Source organism: Phalacrocorax carbo, chromosome 1, assembly GCF_963921805.1.
Source record: "Phalacrocorax carbo chromosome 1, bPhaCar2.1, whole genome shotgun sequence".
NCBI lineage: Eukaryota > Metazoa > Chordata > Aves > Suliformes > Phalacrocoracidae > Phalacrocorax > Phalacrocorax carbo.
In genome coordinates this window covers 167748051-167771856 of record NC_087513.1, presented here as the reverse complement: position 1 = coordinate 167771856, position 23806 = coordinate 167748051, and the positions used below count along the sequence as shown (strand labels likewise).

At 41.6% G+C, this 23806-nt stretch overlaps 1 protein-coding gene and 1 long non-coding RNA gene across 3 annotated transcripts in view; one reads left to right on the top strand and one right to left on the bottom strand.

Moving 5' to 3' along the window:
- Positions 1 to 807: 807 nt before the first annotated feature.
- On the bottom strand, positions 808 to 4963 carry SLITRK1 (SLIT and NTRK like family member 1). Its single transcript, XM_009512184.2, has one exon. The coding sequence runs from the start codon at positions 4359 to 4361 to the stop codon at positions 2283 to 2285; it is 2079 nt and encodes a 692-aa protein (XP_009510479.2). The 5' UTR covers positions 4362 to 4963; the 3' UTR covers positions 808 to 2282.
- A 1479-nt stretch (positions 4964 to 6442) lies between these two features.
- The window catches only part of LOC135311490 (uncharacterized), a 36926-nt gene continuing 19562 nt past the window's right edge, over positions 6443 to 23806 (top strand). For both annotated transcript variants that reach the window (XR_010371109.1, XR_010371108.1), the window contains exon 1: positions 6443 to 6548. This is a non-coding gene — a long non-coding RNA (uncharacterized LOC135311490). The remainder of the gene's footprint in view (positions 6549 to 23806) is intronic.

The following is a 23806-nucleotide window of genomic DNA, read 5'->3' as shown; positions in this document are numbered from 1 at the left end:
GTGTCTATTGCGATACATATGTATGTATATATGTGTGCATGTATGTTTTCTCCTCACATATCCCAAAGGTTGGCATTTTCTATAAAGCAAACCGAATCAGTATTTGAAGTTCAGCAAGTCCCTTACGGTGTTTTACTCTTTAAAAGGATTCTCTGCCTGGAGAAAGCCAGAAGCAACGTGACTGAAATTCTCCATACCTCCACTGGGACTTGAGCTGTGAGTTACAAGTGATCTGCAGGGGCTTTCGCCTTTACAGGATTTACTGAGTTTAGGGGCACTTTCCCCTTACAGGAACGGGATCAAATGCGAGCTGCCTGCCTGGAGTCCAACTGCAGCACTGCGCCGTGGGTTTGTGGTTTTTCCTTTTTTTTTTTTTTTTTTTTTCCCCCCCCAGCATTTAATATCAAAGGTTGCAGCTACCCAGAGCAGGGATGGGAAAGTCCCTTCGCTAATTAGTTTTCCCAGTTGCAGCAGCTGCTGGAGCCCAGCCGCCCACAGCAGCCCCGCCTCGCCGGCAGTCCGGCAGGCTGCCTACGGGCCTGAAGTGCTGACCGGTGAAATCCGGCTCCGGCTTAATGAGACCGAGCTAGGCAGAGTCAATTAAATCAAATTCCCACTAACATCCCTAATATATCTGCAGTGTGTGCAGCAGAGGCGGCGGCAGCGGCGGCAGCAGCGAGAGATTCACAGGATTAATAAAGGGATTCGCTGCCGCATTATTAAAAAAAAAAAAAAAAAAAAAAGAAGAAGAAAAGGAGGCGAGGGAGAGGGGAGGAGGCAGCAAACTTCTGTGTGTTATTTACATTGGGGAAGGGGTGAGGGAAGGGTGTTTGTGCCTGTGCATGTGAATGAATGAGAGAGTGGAAGGGAGGAGGAAGGGAGGGAAGGAGGGAAAGAGGGAGACCAAGAGAAACACACACAGAGGGCACTGAAAGGAGGCTCTGTCCCCTAAACCCAAATAACCCGCTTGGAAGAACTGGTGCTGGAAAAATGGTAAGGACCCGGAGTTGAAAACATTTTCACTTTAATACTGAAAAAATATGCCATTATAAAATCCTCGAATAGAATTAGTAAGTTTCACTTGCATCCTCAGTTCTGGTTTCCTCAAGTTGTAGTAAGATTTACAACAGCACAGAATTTTCTACCATTAAACTTTGCAGCCTAAGCACTAGAGTGACATTAATTGGTCATGCTTAACTGCCTTGGACTTCTTTTTTTTTTTTTTTTTTTTTGAATGTTTACACTGTTACCATAATAGAAATCAAGGGTACTAATTTTTACATTCAGATGGAAAGGCAATACTGAATACTGAAAAAGGAGAGAAAACAAAGCCTTCCCTCCCCCCGAAAAATGAAACACAGCCCACCAACAGCAAAGCAAATATCTCCCAGCAATGTAATTCCCACCTCAAGAAAAAAAAAAAAAAGGAAAAGGGAAAAAAAGTATCCAATGAGAATATTCATGCAACTATGTCTTAAATAAAACCTTTACAATTTTTTCCACGGTAAAAGTACGATCTCTACTGCCTATTGATCACACAATAATGGCGAAATGGCACTTTTTATTATTATACTGTATTTCGTATATAGAAGGTTTGATACGAAGGGACTTATCAGGTAAGAGGGATGATGGTGTGAACTAGACGCTGCTTCCAGTTGGGGGCTGGAGCGTCCCTGGGGTGCGTTGTATCCATGCGAGCCATGCAGCACTTTTTTTTTTTTTTTTTAATGTCCATTTGTCTGTTTGTTTCGGAGTCGGAGTCATTTATTTACATTACATTCATGCCTTCGTGCAACTTTCCACTCCTGCTTTGCTGTCAGGAGGAGGCCGGCACCAGCCTTTCCTCCGCCCCCCTCCCCTTCCCGGCCTCTAGGAGAGGGGTCGGTCCACAAGGGAAGAGGGCACAAAAAAAAAAAAAAAAAAAAAGCAAAACAAACCCCGACACAACAGAACAAAAGCCCAGCAAAACCGGGAGCCGTGTTTCGCCCTACCGGGGCCGAAGGAAGCGGGTCCTCGCTGGTCCGGGTGTCACAGCCCCGGCACCCCACGGGCGGGGGATGCTGCCCCCCGGCCCCGGGCACCCCCCACCGCGCACCGGGGGCCTCGGTGCTTGCTCTGGGGGTCGTGAGGAGGGCCGTGCGTGCGTGCCTGCGTGTGTTTTGTTTCTCACAAAAGGTAGCCGGGGTGCGGAGCCGCCCCCGGCCGGCCGGCCGGCTCGTGTTTGCCGCCCCACCGGCCGGAGCGCCAAGGGCCGGTCCCGGCGGGCGGCTGCCCCCGCCGCCTCAGTCCGACAGGGAGTGGGAGCCGCAGTCGTAAACCCTGTGGGCCCCGTCGGTGCTGTAGGGCCCGTTGTGCCAGTAGGACGAGTCGCAAACCGTCTGCAAGGAGTTGATTTCGGATGCAGAGGAGTTGGCGTCCCTCCTCTTGGACCGCTTTCTGTTCCTCAGGATGAACACCAGCATGCCAACCACCGTGAAGGCAGAGGTCACAAAAACCAGCAGGAGCCCTGGCACCAGCACCGAAATAGAGACCCGGCTGGTCTCCAAGTAGGAGTTGGAATGAGTACCTGTCTCTGTCAACCCGGTGCTGTTTTTGTTAGTGGAAGTTAATGTGGGCGAGATTTTTAACTGAGGGCAAATCACATCATTGGAGAGAGACTCGAAATCCTCCTTGAAGAAATCTTCAGGGGACTCGCACCTCAGGTCGCTCATAATCACCTTGGGGCGCAGCATCTCTGCCCACTGTTTGAAAGGCACGATAGGGCAAGTACAGTCCCACGGGTTGCCATGCAGGTCAATCTGGGTGATGGAGGTGAGCTGGTCCAGCACCCCGGCCACTGGGAGGTACATGAAATAATTGTTGTGTATGCTCAGCTTGGAAAGCGAGACCCCGGCGAACACATCTACTGGGAGAGACCTCAGTAGGTTGTTGTTGAGGATGAGGACCCTCAGTTTGGGCATCGCATTGAAGGTGCCAGGCATGATCAGCTGGATCCCATTAAACTCCACGTTCAGATACTCCAGGTTTTGCAGCCCAGCGAATTTCTCCCTGGATAGGGTGTCCAAGTAGTTGCTATCCATGTAGAGCCATCGGAGATCAAAGAGGTTCTTGAAGGTGTTGTTCTCTACGGTGGCAATGTTGTTATTGCCCAGATCAAGTAAATTAAGTTTCCGGTAATCCAGAAAGTGGGATTTCCTGATGGTGTGTATTTTGTTGTCTCTCAGGAACAGCTCCTGCACGTTGGACGGCTTGGGCTTCAAATCCACCAAGCTGCTCACGTTCCTGTCATTGCAATTAACCTTTAAACCCGAGCCAGGGATCTGATCGCAGCTGCAGATCTGCGGGCAGGACACGGTAGCCGTTAGCTTGCTTCTGGCGCTAACTGTCGCCACGGCAGCAGTGGGTCTGGTCTTGATTTGCCAGTTGACGGGAATCTTTGTACCTCCGTTTGGACCAGATCCTGGTGTGGCAGGGTCTTCTTTGCCATGTATTTTAAAGGGGGTTGGAATGGGACCAGGATCGCAGGTTTCTTCTTCGGCAGGGGGAGCAGCTAGGCTAGAATCCACTCTGTTCTTTTTGCAGAGCTCTTGCTCTGTGGTCTCATTTAAATCTTTGCCCTGCAACCTAGTGGGAGCCTCACAAATCACTCTGCCGATCAAAGCATTTTTGGGTATGTTTTCCAGCCATTCCTTCAACGACAGCAGATCGCAAGTGCAGTCCCAGGGGTTATCCTCTAGCAGGATTTCAGCAATACCCGGGATCTGCTCCAGGACCTCCTCGTAAGGCAAGGTTTTAAGACGGTTTCCCCGGAGGTCGAGGTGGGTGATCGGCACGTACTGAAACACGTTGGGGGGCAAGGTGCTGATGAGGTTGTCATTTAAAATCAGCACCTCTAGCTTGTTTAAGTCCCTAAATGCTCCCGGGTCAATATCCCGCAATAGATTAAAATCTGCCTGGAGGTATTCCAGATCGTCCAGCCCCAGGAAAGTCTGCTTCCTGAACGATTTGATCTTGTTGTTGTTTATGTGCAAGCGTTTCACCAGCTGCAGCCCGAGGAAAGCCCCAGGAACAATTTCATGCAAACCGTTGTTTTCCATGTGCAAACTGACTGCATTGTAAAAGTTAGCGAACTCATTAGGGAAAAGTCGAGTCAGGGAATTGCCATGCAGGAATAAATGGTAAAACTGGGAAGTTGGGGCGGTGAAATGTTGCAGGCTGGTAAATCCCTTTTTCTCACAGTCTACGTGCAAATCCCCTTCTATCTCGTTGCAGGCACAGATCTTCTCTTTGCAAACGTCCCCTGTAACGTTTCCAGCAGCAAAACAAAGAGACGTCTCCAGCAACAGAATCCAAAGCAGCATTTTTAAACCGAGCAATTCATTCCCGATCTCATCACAAAGTAACAGCAACCATCCTCCTCACACGGAAAGCAATTCCAGTTCATTCAATACATGAAATGTCCGAACCGCCACCACCAAAGGGGGAGAAGAAAAAAAAAAAAAAAAATAATGTGATGAGGGGGAGCAGGGAGGGTCGGCGGAGGGGGGGGACTCTTTCTTTTCTCCTCGCTCCCTCTCTTCCCCCCCCCCACGTACAACTGCAACAGCCCAGATTCCAGTCAATAATTATATCCACAAACTATCCAGGCACGTACTGCAAGGCAGGCAAAAAAAAAAAAAAAAAAAAAAAGTAGAAGGGGGGAAAAAAAAAAAACCAATAAAAAAAAATCCCCTCTCCTCGATCCCCCCTCCCTGGCGCCTCCCGGGCGGCTAAGCGGAGGTCTGCCGGCCGGGCTGGCTCACCGGCACGGGAACGGTGCTGCCGCTGGCCACCGGCCGCCGCTGCATGTTGGGGAGGCGGAGGCGGGGAGCGCGGCGGTGCCCGCGGAGGCTGTGCCGCCCTGTGCCGCCCTGCACCGCGCCCCGCGCCGCGCCGCGCCGCGCCGGACTGACCTTGCCGCCCAGCCGCGCGCCCCGCGCCCCCCGCCCCGCCGGGCGCTGTCCGGCGCCCCGGTGCTGAAAGCGCGCCCCAGCCTAGGCGCGGGCCGCCCGCCCGCCGCCGCCGCGCCGCCCCCGCCGCCCCCGCCCCGCACCGGTGCCCATGCCCGCCGCCGGCCGCAGCCTGCCGCGGGGACCGGGCCGCCCCGGGGCCCCCGCCCGCCCCTCCGCGCCTCCCCGCGCCTCCCCGCGCCGCGCCCTGCCGGCCGCGCTGCCTCCCCTCCTCGCTCGCTCCCTCTTCTTTCCTTTTTCTTCCGCTGCTGCCGAGTCGCACGCTCGCACACACTCACATGCACGCAGAGGGAGAGTTGCTAAGAGGCTCTGCTCGTTTCAACCTGGTGCACTCTGAAAGATCTGACACCCTCTGCTGAGCTGCAGTGGCAAAAATCCATCTGCTGAGGGAATGCTGGAGACCAAAAAAAAAAAAAAAAAAATCAATCCACGTACAGGGCAAGCGTTAAAAACGTTGGCATTAAAAGCTGTCGATCTATTTGGATGCTTTCTCCTAAACGGATTATTTAATTTCTTTCTTCCCTTTCAGAAGGGAAAGTTTAGCGTTCCCCTCCTCCCGACTAGCTCCCCGTTGCCCCCGTTCACACACACACTCACACCTGCACAAGCAGGCTAGGAAGGTGCGTTTGCCTTACTGTATTTCCCAACGGCTCGAACAGAATTAGTGTCAGGGTGTCAAGCGAATGGCAATTTGAGGTAATTATTCTGCACGCCATTTTTATCGTTGCTTTACACGCATTTCTTCCTCCCCTGCAGTCTGTAGCGTTTCATGCTGGATTTGGTCTCTTGCTGGCTTTCTCTATGCAACGTTGAACCGCGGATTTTTGCCTTATATATATATATTATAATTTAGATGATCACAGAGAAGGGGGGGGGGGGGGGAGTAGGGAGGAGGGGATTGCTGCACTGTTAGCAATTCGCGCTACCTGTTCCCACACAGAATATAGTCTCTCCCTTAAGGAGGGGAGGAGAGGGATGAAACTGGCAGTCGTGCATCTTGACATTCTCATCTATATATAAAAATCTAGAGGTGCGGGTATGTACACGCGTAGATATTTCTCTAGGGATTCTCCTAATAGCCTTTCTGTGGAAATAAAACGCCTGCTTCCCTCGACCCCTTCCCCCCTCCCTCCTCCCCCCTTCCACCCACCCCCCCCCCCCCCCGCCTCCCTTTCCAGCTCCCACCCTTCTGACAAAAGAGATTACACAGCGGAAAAATCGGTGCCTGGCCTTAAAGAAAGGAGCCAAGCATACAAAAGTTTCTGCATCATTTGGACGGTTTTCAGATGCCTACGAGCGAAGAACCAGTTGCACCTCTGGTGGTGCAAGTGGAAACCCGCGTTTCCCCCTGCCTTGTCAAATCGCGCTGAGGAGGAGGAGGAGGAGGAGGAGGGAAGAGAAGAGAGGAGGAGGAGGAGGAGGGAGGAGGAAGAAGGAAGAGGAGGGGGCAGGAGAGGCAGCCCGGCCGCCGGGTGCCTCCTGCAGCCCGGGGCTGCACCTCTCCCGTCCGGAGCCGCTGGTGAACTTTGCGGCATACTGGTAGGGGGGGATGTAACGGCGGGGGTGGGCTGGAGGAGGGTTATTTATAGGGAAAGCCAGGGAGCCATATGGAGCCCGCACCCCCTAGTCCCGGCGGCATGCTAATTTGGTCAAAGCTTTTCCCTGGCTGCCGCTTGCAAGTAAATTAGACATCCTGCCGACGATGATCTTATCAAATTAATGTAATTAGAAGACAGACAAGTTACAACAGTTACCGTGGCCATTTGGGGTCCCCAGGATGAAGATTTGGCCTTTCGGTTCTTTACGGTGGGCAGGGACTAGGAAGGGAGCGGGGAGCCGGGGGAGGAAACGGGACAGGAGGAGGAAAAGAAACAGACAAAAAGAGAGGAACCCTGGCCCTGGAAAAGCCTGTCCAATAAATTACAAACGGGCCAGAAGAGATAAAATGCCACTGAGACAGAAAGCACCACAAGAAATATATTAGTGGTTTCATTAGGGCAAAAAAAAAAAAAAGAAAAAGAGGGAAGGAAACTTGGCGCCACGTTGAGGCGCATTTATTCATTTCTCCTGACGGTTTCTTTGACTTTGTCTCTCGGTGAAGTCGGTGTGTGTGTGTGTGGATGTGCCTTAGGCTGGCTGGAAACCTTCCGTGGATCAAAACTGCAGCCCCGAAGTGCAAGGGGAGTCGGAGGCAGGGTAGCCCCCAGGAAACTCCGCGGAGGGAGGCGGGAGAGTCAGGGGAAGGGGCAAGGGTCAGGGTGGGGGTCGGCGTAGGGGACCCCCTCACCGGGTGTCAGCAGCAGTGGCAAGATCACCGCGAGTTAAGGCTCGGGGGAGGAAAGGTTGAAAATCTGGGAGCTGGGGAACGCTCACCGGGATGTGGGGCAGGAGTACTAAAGAGCTTGTGATCCTCCCGCCTTAGAATAAAGCTTCTGAACGTCTTTACCTTCACGTTATTAAAATTGCTCAGGCACCGTAAAAACAATCAAAATGCAACCAGAGGACCTGAACATTAACAAGATATTAAATAAATAAATAGAATCAGATACGAGGAAGGAGACAATGACCTGCTGTGAAAGCATGAAGGACAAATTGCCTGCTTCTCCCAAGGGATCTCCTGAGAGGTGGGAACTAGTGGAAGCCACCTGGGCCCCTAGAATTTCAAAGTGTGGGGTGGGGGGAGGGGGTGGGGAGAAAGGTAAAAAATCTTCCAGAAGATGTAATAAGGTTTATGGGTGTTATGTAACTTCCAAAAGAGTATTTAGATAAGGAACCCATTGTGTTCTCAGCTGTACACCTTGGAACGATATTGACAGATTTGTGTCTCATATATATGTCATATATATTGAAAGAGCATCTGCCATTAAAAGGTTAGCATCTAGAAGACAAGTCAGAGGGGAAGAAAAGAGGCATCTACCCTTTTAGGTATGATATCTGGAGTTTTGGTTCTGTAAATCAAGTTACACAGGAAAGGTGTGTCAGGGCCAGGAAATTAATCTATCATTACTCACTGCCATAATACTACATTTCTAGATGTCTTTATATTCTTGAATTACTTTTGGAAACATGTATCTTAGGAGAAGAGGCTGACCTCTAAGGGTTTTAAGGAAATACCTACTCCTGGATCAGGTTGATCAAGATCTCTCTGAATTTTTTTACTCTCTTGTTTAGCGACTGTGGTGAAGTAAATGCAGCACTCAAGTGCCAGTCATTCTGGGTCTTTAAAATTCGGCATATGCATCCCAGTTTACAGTCCAGACACAGATTGAATCACCAGAGGTCACATTATCACCTCCAAACTATCCAGTAGATCAGATAGGGGAAAGAGCACCCAAGTCTATTTTCCTTGACTCCTTTCCTTATCTGATGTCTTTTACCTCCTCTTTGCCTCTGCAATGTCCAGAAGCCTAAGACAATGAGCTCCCTACTTATACCTTTCTTCCAGGTGTAAAGTCCCATATTTAACCAAACACAAGCAAATTGGCTTGGGCATCACTGTTGCCTTTTGAATAGGAATGGTTTTACTCCTGTCAGGGAAAATGCCTTGAAATAGGAAAAGGTACTGGGATACTTTTACATGTTCCCAATTAGTAATCTCCCACCTCTGTGTTTCTATGACTATGTAAGTAACACCGGTGAAGGGTGTATTTGTGCTGCATTGGAAGATGTTCAAAAACTAGTTACTTTGTCTAACATTGTAGATCTGGCAAAGCAGAACTCAGAGCATCTGCAAAGTTTCTACAGAACAAAAATTTATTACTGTAGATATCCTTCCTGAATTACCTGTGCTATGCTCTGTAAAATCGTCTTCCGTATTTCTGTGGGAGCTATAACCACAATAAAGACATCCTACACTGTAGACATGATGATGTATGTGCGTGTGTGTATATATATGTATATAAATCTATGTGTGTGCGTGCCACAAATGATGATGGACTCAGCAAGTAGAAGAATCATAGGATCATTATTTAATTTGAAATTATGTCTTTATTCAGGCTTTGGCTATTCTGGGAATGAAAGTTAACAAGGTGCCTCTATATGTTGACGCAACTCCTGCAGAAACTATGCTCGCTGATGTACATGATTACTTTAAACCAGTTCAGATTATCTGTTTTCAAGTAATGGTAGGAGAGGTTAAACTAATACAAGGTTCTTCTCCCAGAATTTTCAATCTCAGTATGTTTCGCAGGCCAGCCTTCACAGAACTACTTGATTTCTACCTAAATTACATTTAGGCCCAACAAGGTTTCTGAAACTAGATATTTTTCTTCTTCATTTTCCTGAGGGCAGTGATGTGTGAGTGTGTTCCCTGTGATATGTTCACCAGATGGAGCTCTGCAAAATGATGCAGTGGCGGATGATGATGATTTAAAAAAAAAAAAAAAAAGAAAGAAAAGAAAGTTAAAGAAGTAGTTTGCCTACTTCTAGTGGGTAGGAGACTGGCTCAGGATGAGAAAATAAAAAATTCTCTATCTTTTGCAGTGTAAGAGCCAGCCCACATGTTCCTCTTTCTTGGCTCATACCCTCAACCACCAGGCTACCAGCCCTCTTGCTACAGCTGTTCTACTTTACAAGAAAAATAATTTTAAGATCTCTTGAACCAAAGAAAGGCAGTGGGGAAGCATGAGTTTACAGCCTATTGCTTACAGCACCCACCAGGGTGTGTAGAGCCCTGGGAAGACTTGCTTGCATTATGCTTTTGTATGAGACTGAGCTTAACCTAATAGACTTCACACATCAGATGCTTAGACTGTGGAGCCGGTAGTAAAACCCATAGACATTCTTTCTCTAGTATACATATTCATCAGACCTTGCGATAATTTTGTGTTGGAAACATTGGCTTGACCAGGTGACAGGGTTAGTCTTAAAAGCTTCAAGCGTTAGGCGTCAGAAAAGTGAATAGCAGTCACAAAGGTGGACAGATTTTGCAAACAGCCTGGGTGTAGTCTGCCATAAAAGCCATGTAGTCATTTCACATTGAAATTCTGATGATGCAGAAGCAAGAGGTTTATTTAGCAAGTAGGCCAGGCCAAGGTCCTGACCAAAATTTCTTATTTCAACTATATTTATTGATCTGAGTTTCTGACCCAGTTTTCACTGTGATTGCTTACGTTAAAATACCCAAGCAGTTCTTAGGACAGGAGTGAGCCCCAGAACTGCTGTCCTTACTGGTGGGAGTATGCAGAATAGCTCTTTGGTGAAGGACTGGACTCACACAGGCATTTATACCTTATCTTCCTCCCTCTGTTCCTTTCATTTTTCTTTTCCCCTGCAGCCTATAGTCTCCAGCATATTCTTCTGGAGTGGCATGTTTTCAAATGAAAAGGGTACGCAAGGGAGGGCAAGGGACAGACTTAAGCCCCTTCCAACTTAATAGTGAATTGACCCTGTGTCTCCACTGGGGAAGTATATTCTGCCCACTATGCTGTTAGGAGGGAGAGAGAGGGAGCTGGGTCGCCCACCTTCTTTTATTCCTCTCATCCCAAAAGTCACATACAAATACACACATTTTAAAAGTTTGATACAACAGAAGTGGGTGATCTGTTTTCAGGAGAGAATTTCAAGTTGTGGAGCCCAGATAGGTGGAGATGGTTTTGCTGCAGCCCTGACCCCAGAACGTGAACTGAGATTCCACTGCAGCATTTCACTGAAATGTCCTCTGAGCTGCATTTTAGATACTTTCAATCCTGATGTGAAGGCCTGATTATCTGCCTTTCCCAGTGCAGTACGTGAGATGGTTGGTTGCCTGACCTGGGGACTGGGATTTCAGTCCAGGCTTCTGCTTCCTGAGTTTGGCATTGCAGTGTTCAGCACTGCAGCACTGAAGTACACAGATTTTTTTTTATTTTTTTTTTCTTTGTGATAAAAACCATACATTTAGGCTGGGGAAAAAATATTACAGTGAAATTAACTGGAGCTGTGAGAAATACTTGTTCTTTTGGTCAGCTATAGCAGGGGAAGTACTAGTATAATGTTATAGCCCTTAATAACAAGTGATAACATTTGCACCATATTTTAACCTCAGCATTTTTTTTTTTGGAACACATTCCAGTGTTATTGTTTTAAGTACTTGTTACAACAATTCTCAACATCCTGCAAGACTTGACTCCCATGTAGTGTGATCAATACACAATATAATACTGCACTTTTACTAATGTGACCTTTTTGTAGTTTGATTGCTTGCTTATTTCATTCTTTCCTGAAACAGTAGAGACTGCAAACAAGCAAAAGGTTGAAACAGCTGGTTGCTCTGCAACATATTTAACTGACTGAGGTAGCTTAGTAAAGTGCATTCATACCATTTAAAGTTAGTTAAAAATTACATTCATCCTCTTATGAAAACTCATATATTGAGACAGGAAGAGCATGAGTTAATTCATGCAACACAAATCACAGTGTCATTTAGCTCTACACAAGGCATTGAAAGTATCTTTGTCAAATGAAAAAAATAAAAAAATAAAAAAGATTGTGTCCAAACTTCCAATCTATTGCTTACACAAGTAATCCCACTGAATCACGTCAGCTTGAATAATAGATCTATAAAGTTTTAATAATTAATTCTTTTCTTATCCATTTTCATGGCACAGTCTCAGAGCAACATAAGGATCGTTTAAATGGACAAAAGTAGATAAGAGTTTATGTCTCCTCTCTAACTATAATGTATTTCCATTGTTTAATAATGGAGAGGGAAATGCTTCTCAGAGTGTAGAACAACACCACTGAGGGAAAGACTTGCCTCTACCAATAGTTTGCTAACATGACTCTGGGCAACTCGTTTCTCTTTCCTGTGCCTCAGTTTCCCAGTCTGAGGAAGTGGAAGGAATTATACAGACCAAAGGTGCTTTGAAATCTGCGATGAACAAACATGGTTACTGAGGTAATTATCATGATTACTCAGAAGTACAATGTGAAAAGTCAAATCTTATGTAAGAGCAATACCCAGTTCTTCCTCTTTCTATCAATCCATGTCAGAGGTTTTTACAATGGAATACACTATAATTTTATTTGCTCAACAGATTGGAAAACAGAAGCACTGACCTTGGGAAGGTCACATGTCAAGCGTTGATAGCGCTAGAAATAGACCCAAGCCTCAGAAGGCCCAGCCCTGCCTTCTACCCCAGTATTTTACAGATACAGAACTACTGATTTATAGGAATAAGCCTGTTCCAAAAGTAAAGCTAAAGGCTTCCTGCCTCCTTCTCTTCGTCTCTCAGACTTGATTTTATGCATCAAAGGTTTCATATGCCAGTCATTTTCTTTCTGGAGGCCTAATGTAGTTATGTGGTGTGACAGTGATACCAAGCCTTGGTTTTCTTATTAATTCACATCTTAATTCATTGTAATTGAATTATTTTAACTGGGGAAAAATAATGTTTTCTCTCCTCAGTCTTTTCCTGAATCAGACTTCAGACTTCAAAAAACACACAGATTTCAGAGACAAAAAATGAACTATTTGAAACACAAAGTACCTCTCACTTAAGAAACACTTCAGGAAAAAAAAAAAGCAACTAGCACCTTGTTTAAGCGTGAGAACTGTGAAGAAGTGGTTTTGTTTTTAGGAAGTGTATCAGTTCCATTTTTCTGCTACAAAACCAAACCAAACCAAAAACAACCAGCCAGGTAAAGATGCAAACCTAATAAATAATTTTCAGTGTAGTTCAAAACAGAAAACTGAAACAAACAATTTGAGTTGATTAAAATGTGAAATGTTTTGTTCTGTTTTGTTTTGGGTGGTTTGGTTGTTTTTTTTTTTCTAATATAAAACTAAGCACATTTTGAAATAGAAAATCAGAACGGAATACCAGGAAATCAGGATTTGATATCTTTCATTGTCTTCCATTTAATTTTTTTTGAAATTGTATTTTGACAAGATTACTTTTCCTTTGTTTTGATTAGCTTGAATTGGAATTTTCTGATAGAAAATTTCTGAAAATCTTTCTGAAACTATCCATGAGGAGAGCATCCAGTGGTGTCTGAACATTAAAAGGAGAATTGCTGGATGTCAGCAAACTGTGGGAAGACTGAATAGATGAAACATTATTAACAGTAAAATAATACCTTCTTCCTATTTATGCAGCGCCTAGAAACCATACCCTGGGATGAATCCCACATGGCATTTTAGTTTTAATTAAATAACTTTTCAGAGACATAAGGGAGAAGAGGTTGGTGACCCGATTAATCATTGTACTACTCGATTTTACGTCATGGCATCCCAAATGATTTCAAATGTATTATTCTGATGTAAAGCTAGAGTATTGCAGTGGTGACTCAGGATGTTATTTTTTTTCTCCATTGGCAAAGCTGATCTGAGTAGTCCCTTACTGCCTTCACTAGCCTCCAGCCACTAATTTTGACTTCCTGAGGCTTTTTATTTAACAAAGATCATTTTATTGATCCAGTTCATTTTGCAGTCCACAAACAATTCTATCCTTCCTGAGTTGATAAGAGGATCAAATCATCATTGCTACTGAGGTGACTAAGGCAGGATCCCTACACCTAGAGGGGGTGGATACATGCTGAAGTCCAGGATTCTTCCCCCACAAAACCCTAGCTTGGATGAATCTGGACCTTTTAATCTTGAAATTATTATGTAAAATATACAGAATCTAAAATGCAATTTCACATGATACTCTTACATCTGAGTATGTTGTGTGTGTGTGTGTACAGCTGTAGAAATACATGTGTATCAGGGAACTAGACATGACTGTGATGGGAGTATTTAAAAGGCAGGAATCAGGCCAGCATCAAAGTAGTGCTTTACTAGACTGGCATTCATTAACAACACCCATTTTCCAGTGGTAAGTTCTTACACATTATTAGTTATAATTGCTGCTTATTCAAATAGTCCTTAATAACCATTTCCTACATTAGCTGTGTGTATTCAACACCACAGAGCTGAAGCCCTGTAGTCAGCAGTGATGGCTGCAGTCAGGTTTGAGGATCTCTTTGATGAGGTAAGGCTGGGGCCAAAGTCAAGAGTCATCCTTCCTCTTTTTTCTCATGCTTCCATGGTATTTTTATGATCCTTACAACCTCCCCAAAAGAAAGGGTGACTCTCACCTGCTCCCAACATAGATTATCTTTTTTTCCAGGAACAAGATTCGTTCATTTTTCCAGGCATGTTTTCTGCCTGTTCTACATCCACCGTTCATACCTTGCAGTTTATGCTTTGTACATGATTTTCATTGTACCCTGTTTGTGTAATTACATCGCACAACTCTCCTTTGCCGCTTGCAGCTACGTATTACTTTTATATGTATGCTTAGCTGAGCCCAAGAGCTCAGACATTGTTGCTGATTATGCCATTAGTAGCATCACAAAATGTACAATCTCACAAACAGCTACAGTGTTGTTGTTTACTCATTTTAGTGTGCTTATGTTTAGATTCCAGGCAAGCAAATACCAAATATGCCCTCCTCAGTCTGTTTTGACTTTATGGGTGCAATAGGCTTCTGCTTTGTCAGCAAGACTTCTATTTAAGCAACATAAATATTTACTCCATAAGCTACACAGATATTTAAAATTCATAAATGTGTCATAACTTCTGCAGGAGTTACTTGAAAATAGTTTACTTCAGTACTTGGCATAAGAATTGGGCCATTGTTTATCAAGCAGGCTTGTACTCCGTCTCTCCTTTGGATGGAAGTTTCTTGCTTACTGCCACATACAAGAGCTTCTCTGGCATGTTTTCAGTTGGAGAGGTTGAGGAAAATCAGAATAGTTTACCACATGATTCAAATAACTTTCACTTTTACTGTTTTACCTTCTTTGACATGAATGTTTATTTACATTCTAGAGTTTCAACATTTATAACTAGAAAAAAAAAATCATACGCTGTAGACCAGTTCTGCATTATATGGTCCTGTAGGACACGTGGTCTGGGATTCATGTGCTTGTCTGCCAAACAGGTAATTTCTTTTGTGCGCAGGGCGCAGCATTTGCGCTGCAAAACCATGGACAAATGGACAGGCATCATAAACCCACTACGCTGCACACATGCAGAGCAGCTCATGCTACCAGAGATCTGATGAACTAGTAGTAGAAGAATATATTCCTTCCATTCTTGGACCAAGAGAAATTAAGTTGCCTAACCCACCTGTGAAGGCAGCACAGACATACCATAGTCCAAATATACCCTTCCAGCAGTAGGAACGCTGCAATTTTTTCTTTTTATTGTATCTCGTGGTGAGTAGCATCACTAAAATATAGAAGCTCTGCCCCCTCTATGGGCATGTAACAGATTGCTAAAACCTCCAGGGCCACAAGTGGGAAATGTCTGTAGAAGGGCATGCAGGGTCGCTGCTGAAGGACCCGCTTCACTTCTCTCTGACACCCTTCTTCATTTTTCCTCCCTGTGACACTCATCATGAAAGTTCAAGTTATTGAGGATTGACTCAATAACTTGTGTAGTTTCACTCTAACCATGGAAGGTCAAATAAAGGTAAAGCAAAACCAAGCCAAAGTGAAAGAGATCAGCTGAAAATATAAGGCTTTTAGTCTAAGGACTCAGAGTAACAGCTCCCTTTTTTGGTGGATTTCTCGAAATCTAAAGAGATTAAAAGGTAGAGCTGCATTTATCTGAACAATTGATTTTTTTTTCTTTTTTTTAGGTCACTGCTGGAATATAAAAAAAAACATTGATTTTTGGATTAACCCATTTTCTTGTATTTTCTTAATTAATAGGGTTTCTACTTTCTCTTTTTTTTTTTTTTCTGAGTGGAAATTAGGAAAAGATTACAAAATGTTTTGGCTTTAATTAAATATTTAAGTAACTTAAATATTTTGCCGCCTTTAAACCCAGCTTTTAAAAGTGAAACTGAAGCAAATATGTGATGGAACATTTCAGCAGTCTGGTGATAGCTTTAGCTTTTAGCAACTAGTCTGAGATACCCATCTAGGCATCCTCACAGTCAGTGAAGAGAAATTAGCCATTCAGCTCGTCGTAAAATACAAACGAAACAAGTAGAACAGATTGTGTTGGGAAAGCACTATTTGTGACACTTTATTACAAAGACCCTTACAGTTTACATTAATTTACACTAAAATTAGTTAACTTTTAGATGACTCATTATAAATGTGGCTAATCCCATTCAAGGGATTAGCTCTGGCGTCAAGGGGATGTTTTTAACAAATAATATTTTACTGGAAAAGTATACTGGAAAAATTTTAATTCTTTTTTTAAAACTGGGTTTTCATGCATTTTTTGAACAGAATGAATAGTTTGAAATAAATGTTTTAGTTCCTTTGTGTATATCAGTAATAGCTGAACAGAAAATTGCCATCTAGGTGTAGTCAGATATGCAATATGAAAATAGGAAATTATTTTTCAAAGCAGAATGAGCAGAAGAAAAGTCATCAAGTTGTGTCTTCAAAATTTTCTTTAAAAAGATAAATATACAAGAGGAATGTTGTTATTTCTTACCTCTCGATATTAGTGGGCTGTTCACTTCTTTTATCTTTTACTTCACCACCAACATATCAGAGAGAAATGAGGGGTGAAACAAAAGTGTGCTATGTTGATTACTGTCATAAAAGCTGGATTTTATTGATTATATTATGTGTATCAGTAGCTTTATTGTTCTGAATCTTGAGTCATAAAAATTATGCTTGAGAAGCAATTTTCCTAATTATTACAAAAACTCCTAGAATTTATGATTTTCTGTGAATACTTAGGAATATTTTCTTCCATACACTATTTATTACAAACATTTTGAATATTATCTATTTTATGTTAGCATTATCTTGTTGACATCAAGAAAATCAACCTCTTTTAAGATCTCAATCTTATGACAAAGTAGCATTTAAATTCAGATACTCTGAAGAGTCAAGGATATTTTAAATAGTAATGATTAGAAAAAAAAAAAAGTAAAAAAAGAAATTACATCTTAATGGCGTTGTTGTTGCCAGGAGATTCCAGCTACTGCTTATGAGATTAATGTGTCCTTTTTATTTTTTTAAATTTAGAAGTTGATTAATGAATAGATAAACAACTAAAATGCCAACCTTTTAGTAAATTTGTGTAGAAGCTTCCAATGTATAATCTGATTAAGCAGGAGCAATAACAAAAAATCTTGAAAGAAAATTGATCACACAAAGGACAGGGGACAAAACGTAGGCCACGCTTTCAATTGTTCCTTTAACCTGTCAAGCTGCACCTTCCTCGTGCTGCAAACAACCACTTTAATTAATATTGGTTACTGTGAGAAATGGGATATAGCGTTAGATAGACAATTTGTCTATCTAAGGTACAATGTTTATTATGGTCTTCTGTTCAGCCTGTGTGTAATTCAAAACTATAATTAATTTAGCTATCACCACCCAGCTCTGTAGATGTAACAGGGTTTTGTTATAGCTTAGAAGCTGTCAGGTTTTCACAAAGAAGCTAAAAGGCAAGACATTGCTCAGGAAGACCTCCTTGGCACGTTTCAAGTTTTTCTGCAACAGACTAGAAATTCTTAAACATTTTTTTAATGTGTTCTTAATGTAATTTAACAATATATCACAGTGACATAAATAGCTAAACAATTTTAAGTTAAACTTTTAATTTCCAAATATTCAGTCTAACTTAGTGATTAAAAATACCAGCCTAATAGTTTCAGTCTGGCAAAGGTGCAAAAAACTGAAAACAGGCATCTGTTACAAAACCATGTTAGATCATCATAGATGTAGTCACCTCCACCACTAATGTGAATGTTCTAGAGCTTGAAGAATCTTAAAAATAACCCATAAAAATTTAAAATGGTTCAGAAATAAAAATTGTTATTGTCAGGTGCCCTTGCTCAAAGCTTTGCCACTTACATGAGTTAGAATGAAAAAGAGAGAACAAGCTCGATGGCTCCCACAAGTTACAAATTACTTGAGGAAGAGTTGAGAATTTTTACCATTTACTCATATATGCTTACAGCCCCAGTTGTTAAATCAGGAGAAGATATGTGATGTTTATTTTGCTGACATATCTGAAGTGTTTTGTGATCTTCGTATGTAGTTTAGGACAATAATATATATTTTATCTGTAAAGCACTTAGGTAGCCTTAGGGGTCTCTGAACAAGCTGTCTTAATATTTAAAATGGTATAGATGCACTGCTGCGAAAAGTTTAGACGTGGTGATCTTATCCATCCATTGTGCTTCTATAAACATACACAGGAATGGATTTTATATGCCACATATCCTTTTACAAATGCAGGTTCTGTAAGTGGAAAAAACAAGCCCAAAACAAGACTGTGGTTTCTTGTAACCATTTACAAGTCTCTAAACTTTTTTTTTTCTTTTCCATTGGGTGGTTTGTTCTTTTTTTGTTTTGGTTTGGGTTTTTTTTTGGTGGGGTGGGGGTGTTTTTGTAGCATGATTCATATGGAAGTTGACCCCAAAAGATACGGAATGTCCACAATTCCCAGTGAATTCTTGGTGAAATGGAGATGCTCAGTACTTTGCAGGGTCAAACCAATACAGAACTACATGCAGTTCTTTGGGTATTTATTGGATTTTTTTTAGAATTTCTGCACAATTTGAAGAAAGGTTTGTAGGACTTTTTTGGCTTGGTGATACCATCTTCAGTTCAGCCAGGAGTTTGAAAAATAAAGCCAGAATAATTGCTAAAACAGCACTTTTCTGACAGAAATGCATAATATATTTTGACCTTTATGTGTCTGTTTCATAAATTGTTAATTTGATATTTGTTTTCTGAACATCTGGTACTGTATTTAAGAACTTGCTGTTGGCCTACACTCTGTTTTGGTTTTGGATTTCAGATGTAAAGATAATACTTTCTAATATTGTTTAGACATGTGCCTTCTCCTATAATCCAAAGGAAAACAGCTTGAACCAAAGATGCAACATACTGCAAAAAAGCTCCTACTTCACTTTGGTCTTTCAGGAAGAATCCATTTAGCATAACAGAATGCTCAAGCAATACTGGTAGTATGAAAAATGAACTTAAAATTAAATCACAGGGGAAAGACTTTGGCTGGGGTGGCTGGGAAGAAATAACTTTGCTTGGTACTCTTCCCCTTGCTGTGTCTTTCTGTCTGTTGAGAGAAAGTGATAAGGTGTGTGAGAGAAAGTGAGAGAGAAGACAGAGAGAGAAGGAGGGAGGGAAAGAGGCAAAGAATGAAGAGAGGAAGGAAAGGAGGAAGGAAAGCAGGAAGGGAGGGAAACAAAAACAGCAGCAATATCAAAAATAATAAATATGTTTTGGGACAAGAATATTGATCTAATGAGATTTAAAATAAATGAATCCTTGTGTTGCTCACCCATATGTAAAACAACTGAGGTATAGCTTAGGTAAAAGTGTCTTTAGGTCAAGAATTAGATTGACCGGTGGAATAATACTAAAAATGACTAGTCTTTGTCTTTATTAAAGCTATTTTTTTTTTCCCCACAGATATAAATCTACAGTAGTAACTGCCTTGGACAATTAATTTTTTTAAAAAAAGATAAAAATGTGTAAAAGGAATGTATCTTCAATTGACTTCTTAGTACCGGTGTTGCTTGGGACTAATACATATGTAAATAATTATACATAGTTGCTAGCAGTATAAGAATCCTGACTGTTTATCTGCATAGAAGGCGGCCTCCATTTGATAAACAGATGTGGAATAACTTTGATGCCTGTGGTTAAAATAAATATACAAACAACAAAGCTAAACAACATTATCCCATCAGATGTAATCAAAACAGCTTAGCAATTATCAATAAACAAGTTAACAAAGGTTTATCCCTTGCAAGAAACAAGCAGTATACCACATCTCAACATTATCAAGCTAGAATTTAAAATTACTTTGAATTTTGTTTAACATTTTGCAGCACAGTGAAATCCTGGAGACTTGATCCTTAATGCTGAGGACAACTTTGGTGTCAGGAGATCCCATTCTCTTTAATGGTAGTGGATGTCCCTGTACAAATGAGAGACATAAATTGGTCCATATCAGGAAGATGGCAAATGGCTTTAAGACTCAGGCGATGGATATGACTTGATAGCCATGACCTAACCTAAAAAGCCTAAAAAGAGAAAATTACTGAACTAGAACAGAAGACTGGAGGAATGTACTCAGCCTGAAAGAACATGGTGATAAAGCAAAGATTTATTTTCCTTTTTAATTTTTTTTTTGGTTAAATGAAATGTTCTGAACCAACAGGCCTGTTTAATAATATTTTGTTTAAAAAGGGACCTTGCTTTAAACTGTAATGAAATTCATCCTAAGAAATCAGACATGCTTTGGCATCTCTTACGTACAAGAAGAAACTAGCTGTGATTTTAGGTTTTGAATGACTGAATATCCTACTGGAAAAGTATTAACTAATTTTAATACACTGAGTATAGGATGTGCACAGAAGTTGTTTAGGAACCACTCAAGTGGGACAATTAAAAGACATTCATTCGTGAAGGCTGGTTTTGTCCAGGGGGGCTGGGTTTTATTTTTCTGGTGGTCTAAATCTCTAGCCTGCATTATTTCCAGTACAATATTCTGTACATCTTGTCAGATTCAAGATATAAATAAAGGTAGATTACAAAATGAGGGAAGGATCTTGGCACAGCAGAACAAATGAAACTGCTATTTGAGGAAGACAGCAACCAAAAAAATGTTTGTTAGCAGGCCACACAGCAACTTACCAGATTCTTTGTTGTATAAATGAATACGTATAGCTATATACATCTATGCATATCTTTGTACGTATGTATGTATTTATATACATATACATATTCAAGCAGCTTATACATGCAAATTCATAAGAATGAAAAATGTGATGCAAATATGTATAGGCTAATAGAACAAAATAGTATAAATAATAGTCCCTCAAATCTACCTTAGGCTTAACCCTAACTGCCCAAAAGACTGTATTTTCTATAGCGAGATAAAAATGGTCATCAACTCTATCACCATCAAATTCTAGTGGAGGCAGGTCTCTGGTGCTTTACTAAAAGTAAATACATGAGCTTAAGTCCTGGCATATGAGTAGGGGCTTAAGGTTATCTCACTTTTTTATCTGGCAGTTTCATTCAGTTGCAAAAGTATAAAGGACAATACAGGCAATCATATGTGTGATTGTCCAACAGCTAAACCAGTCCCAAATAAAGTTATTTTTCAATTATTCCTTAACAGTCACTTACCCTTACTACTGGTAGGTCCAACAAACAGCAGCAACATTCGAACCGTACTGATGAACAGACAGATAGAACATATGGTGGTCATGCTTGATGTTCTGTCTTCATGGCAACACATAATCATTGGATGCATGCACACTGGATGTTTTAGAACTTCATCCACAAAATACTCTCTGTTTGGGTATAAGCCATCTTAACTAAAATAGCGCACCTCTGCCAAGCAAGTTACACAAAAACCAGAAACAGTCAGGGCTGGTCCAGGTTAATGATAACACTTCTGCAGTTAAATCTGTTCATATGTACACTACACATTCCCACACCCTCTTCCCTCTAGGGTATAAAGAAAACTACTTAGAGGAAAGGATTTATTTCCCTTCAGTTCCTGTTCTTATCTCTTCACAAATCCCCACCAGGTTGTTTTGTGCAGGATTCTGAGTCATGAGAGGGGGGAATGCCCCTTTTTGACTCTGTGTTGTGTTAAAATTCAAGTGTTGTCTCTGTGTTGTGTTAACATTCCAGTGCAAATAAAGCTATTTCAAGTCAATGGACTTGATTCAACAATGGAGTGCTCTAGTTTTAGGTGACTCCAAGGAACGTAGCTGCATTGATTTCAGTGTACTGCAGTGGTTAGCTGAGATCAATATTGGTAACAGTATTTGTAAGAAGGCAATATCCACAAAAGATTTTCTTCACTGGCTAGGGCTGAACATGCACTCATGTACTCCCAACTTCTACCAACGACCTGCATAGAAAGTATTGAATTTTTTTGCAGGTCTGTGGCAAATGTTGCTCAATAAAACTGTACTATTAAAAAAAAAAGCTTGCCAGTTGATCTTTGTCTGAAATATTGAAAGGACAATTCATCATTATATTGTAAGAACTGGCTGCATTACTGTAACTGAGGGTAATGCTTGGTTCCTCAATTTCTCCAAAATAACCAGAGCCTGTTTTCTTTTTTAATTTCATAATTCCTGAGAATTAGGTACAATTTTCAATTATGTTTAACTGAGTCCACTCTACATAATTGTCTCTTTGCAAAATAATTGAGAAGAAAATGACCTTCCAAAAGGTCCTATCCTTCTAATGTAGTGACAGTTTAGAAAGTGTTTAGCTGAAAAAAATTGAAAATATAGCAAAACAGCTGATGAAAATTTAGGTCTTCTATAGTGTCACAGATAGTCATCATTAATGCCTTTTATTGCCATCTTCTTTAACTGCCTCTGTGGATTCTTAAGTGTATTTGGTTTGGGTTCTTTTCCCTTCTACTTCCTGGTTTACAGGAATTTTGATTGCTTTTGCTAAGGTGGTTCTTACTACCTTAGCAGTCGGCAGTCCTTGTGGGCTGCCGACTAGTAGCACTCTATAGAAGGCATTTTTGCAGCTGTAATCCAGAACACTTAAGAAAATGGAAACAGAATTCATAAAACAGTGTTATTAATTAAAAAAATAATTAAAGGATCAAAGGTAACAAAGGAAAACTTTCTAACACTAGAAAATAATGTGTCATATCTTACATACTACAGAGTTTTTTCTTTTTATTTTAATTAATAAAAAAAATGCCAGAGGGCTCGATCCTTGATGCTGCTGAACTCCACTGCAGGGAAAAAGAACCAGAGCATTGGTGCTTGGCCTTATTTTTTCACTTATAAATTGCCCTGATTGCAGGCATCAGCGGAGCTGAAGAGATGTAGCGGAACAAGATCTTATTGCCACTCTTGCTCAAGCCTGCCTGACTGTAAACTTACCTGTCAGAAAACAAGCTGCGCAACGGCAGCTACATCGATGCCTGGCTCTCTAAAGTACACAGGACCTTGGTGTCACTTCAGCAGCTGTTCATGAGATTTGCTGTGTGATCTCATTCTCCTCAATTTAATACAAATCAAAGGCATTCAGTACTGGGCAGGATTAGCTCCCTTGTTTTTTTTGCACTGATGAGGGAGGTAAAATGTTATAACAAGAAAGGAGGAAAAAGAGTAGGGAAGGCATTATTGTTAAAAGGTAAGGCAGTGAAGGCCTATAATGAATGTAATAGCCATTTTTAGTAGTCTCATTCATTTTTACTTACTGTTGAGTACTTAGGGTTTGCACTCACAAGAAAGCAGCAGTGATGGAAGTCAAACAACACTGCTTCCAGAAGTCCCCTGGAAATGTTATGCCACAGCCAGATGCTCAGTGTTTCATGACTAGATCTAGTTGGGAAATAAAATGTGTAAAAGGCTTCCATGAGAAAATGCCAATTTAACAACAAAAATAGATTACTAATCGTTTGATTTAGGCAATATTTAATTTAGGAAAAAAAAAAAAGGTGTTTGAGGAGGAGACTTTTGCACTTTAAAATCCTAGTTTGACATTTCACAAAGGAAAGTTCAGATTTCCATTCCAAAATTATTTTACTTTGAATTGTAGATAGAAAGACACAAAGAATACAAAATATTACAAATGCAGAAGAGCATTCTGACTTGTTTTGGAAAAGAAATATTAAAAATTTTGGCTTTTTAACCTGAATTGAGATTATTTAAAGAAATAGATACTTTGTTTTCATGAGATAGGTAACCAGTTTTGGCTATTACTTGCGCTGGTTGAATGCTTTTGATGGTCCCAAGAATATCCCTTTTTCTCTCAGTTTTCAGCATAATCTACCAATGTGTCAAAGCTGCTCTGATCTATTTAAGCTTCTGCAAACTTTTTGACCC

Bases quoted from the DNA above. Each gene is read 5' to 3' on its own strand.
- SLITRK1 (XM_009512184.2), bottom strand. From the start codon at position 4,361: ATGCTGCTTTGGATTCTGTTGCTGGAGACGTCTCTTTGTTTTGCTGCT.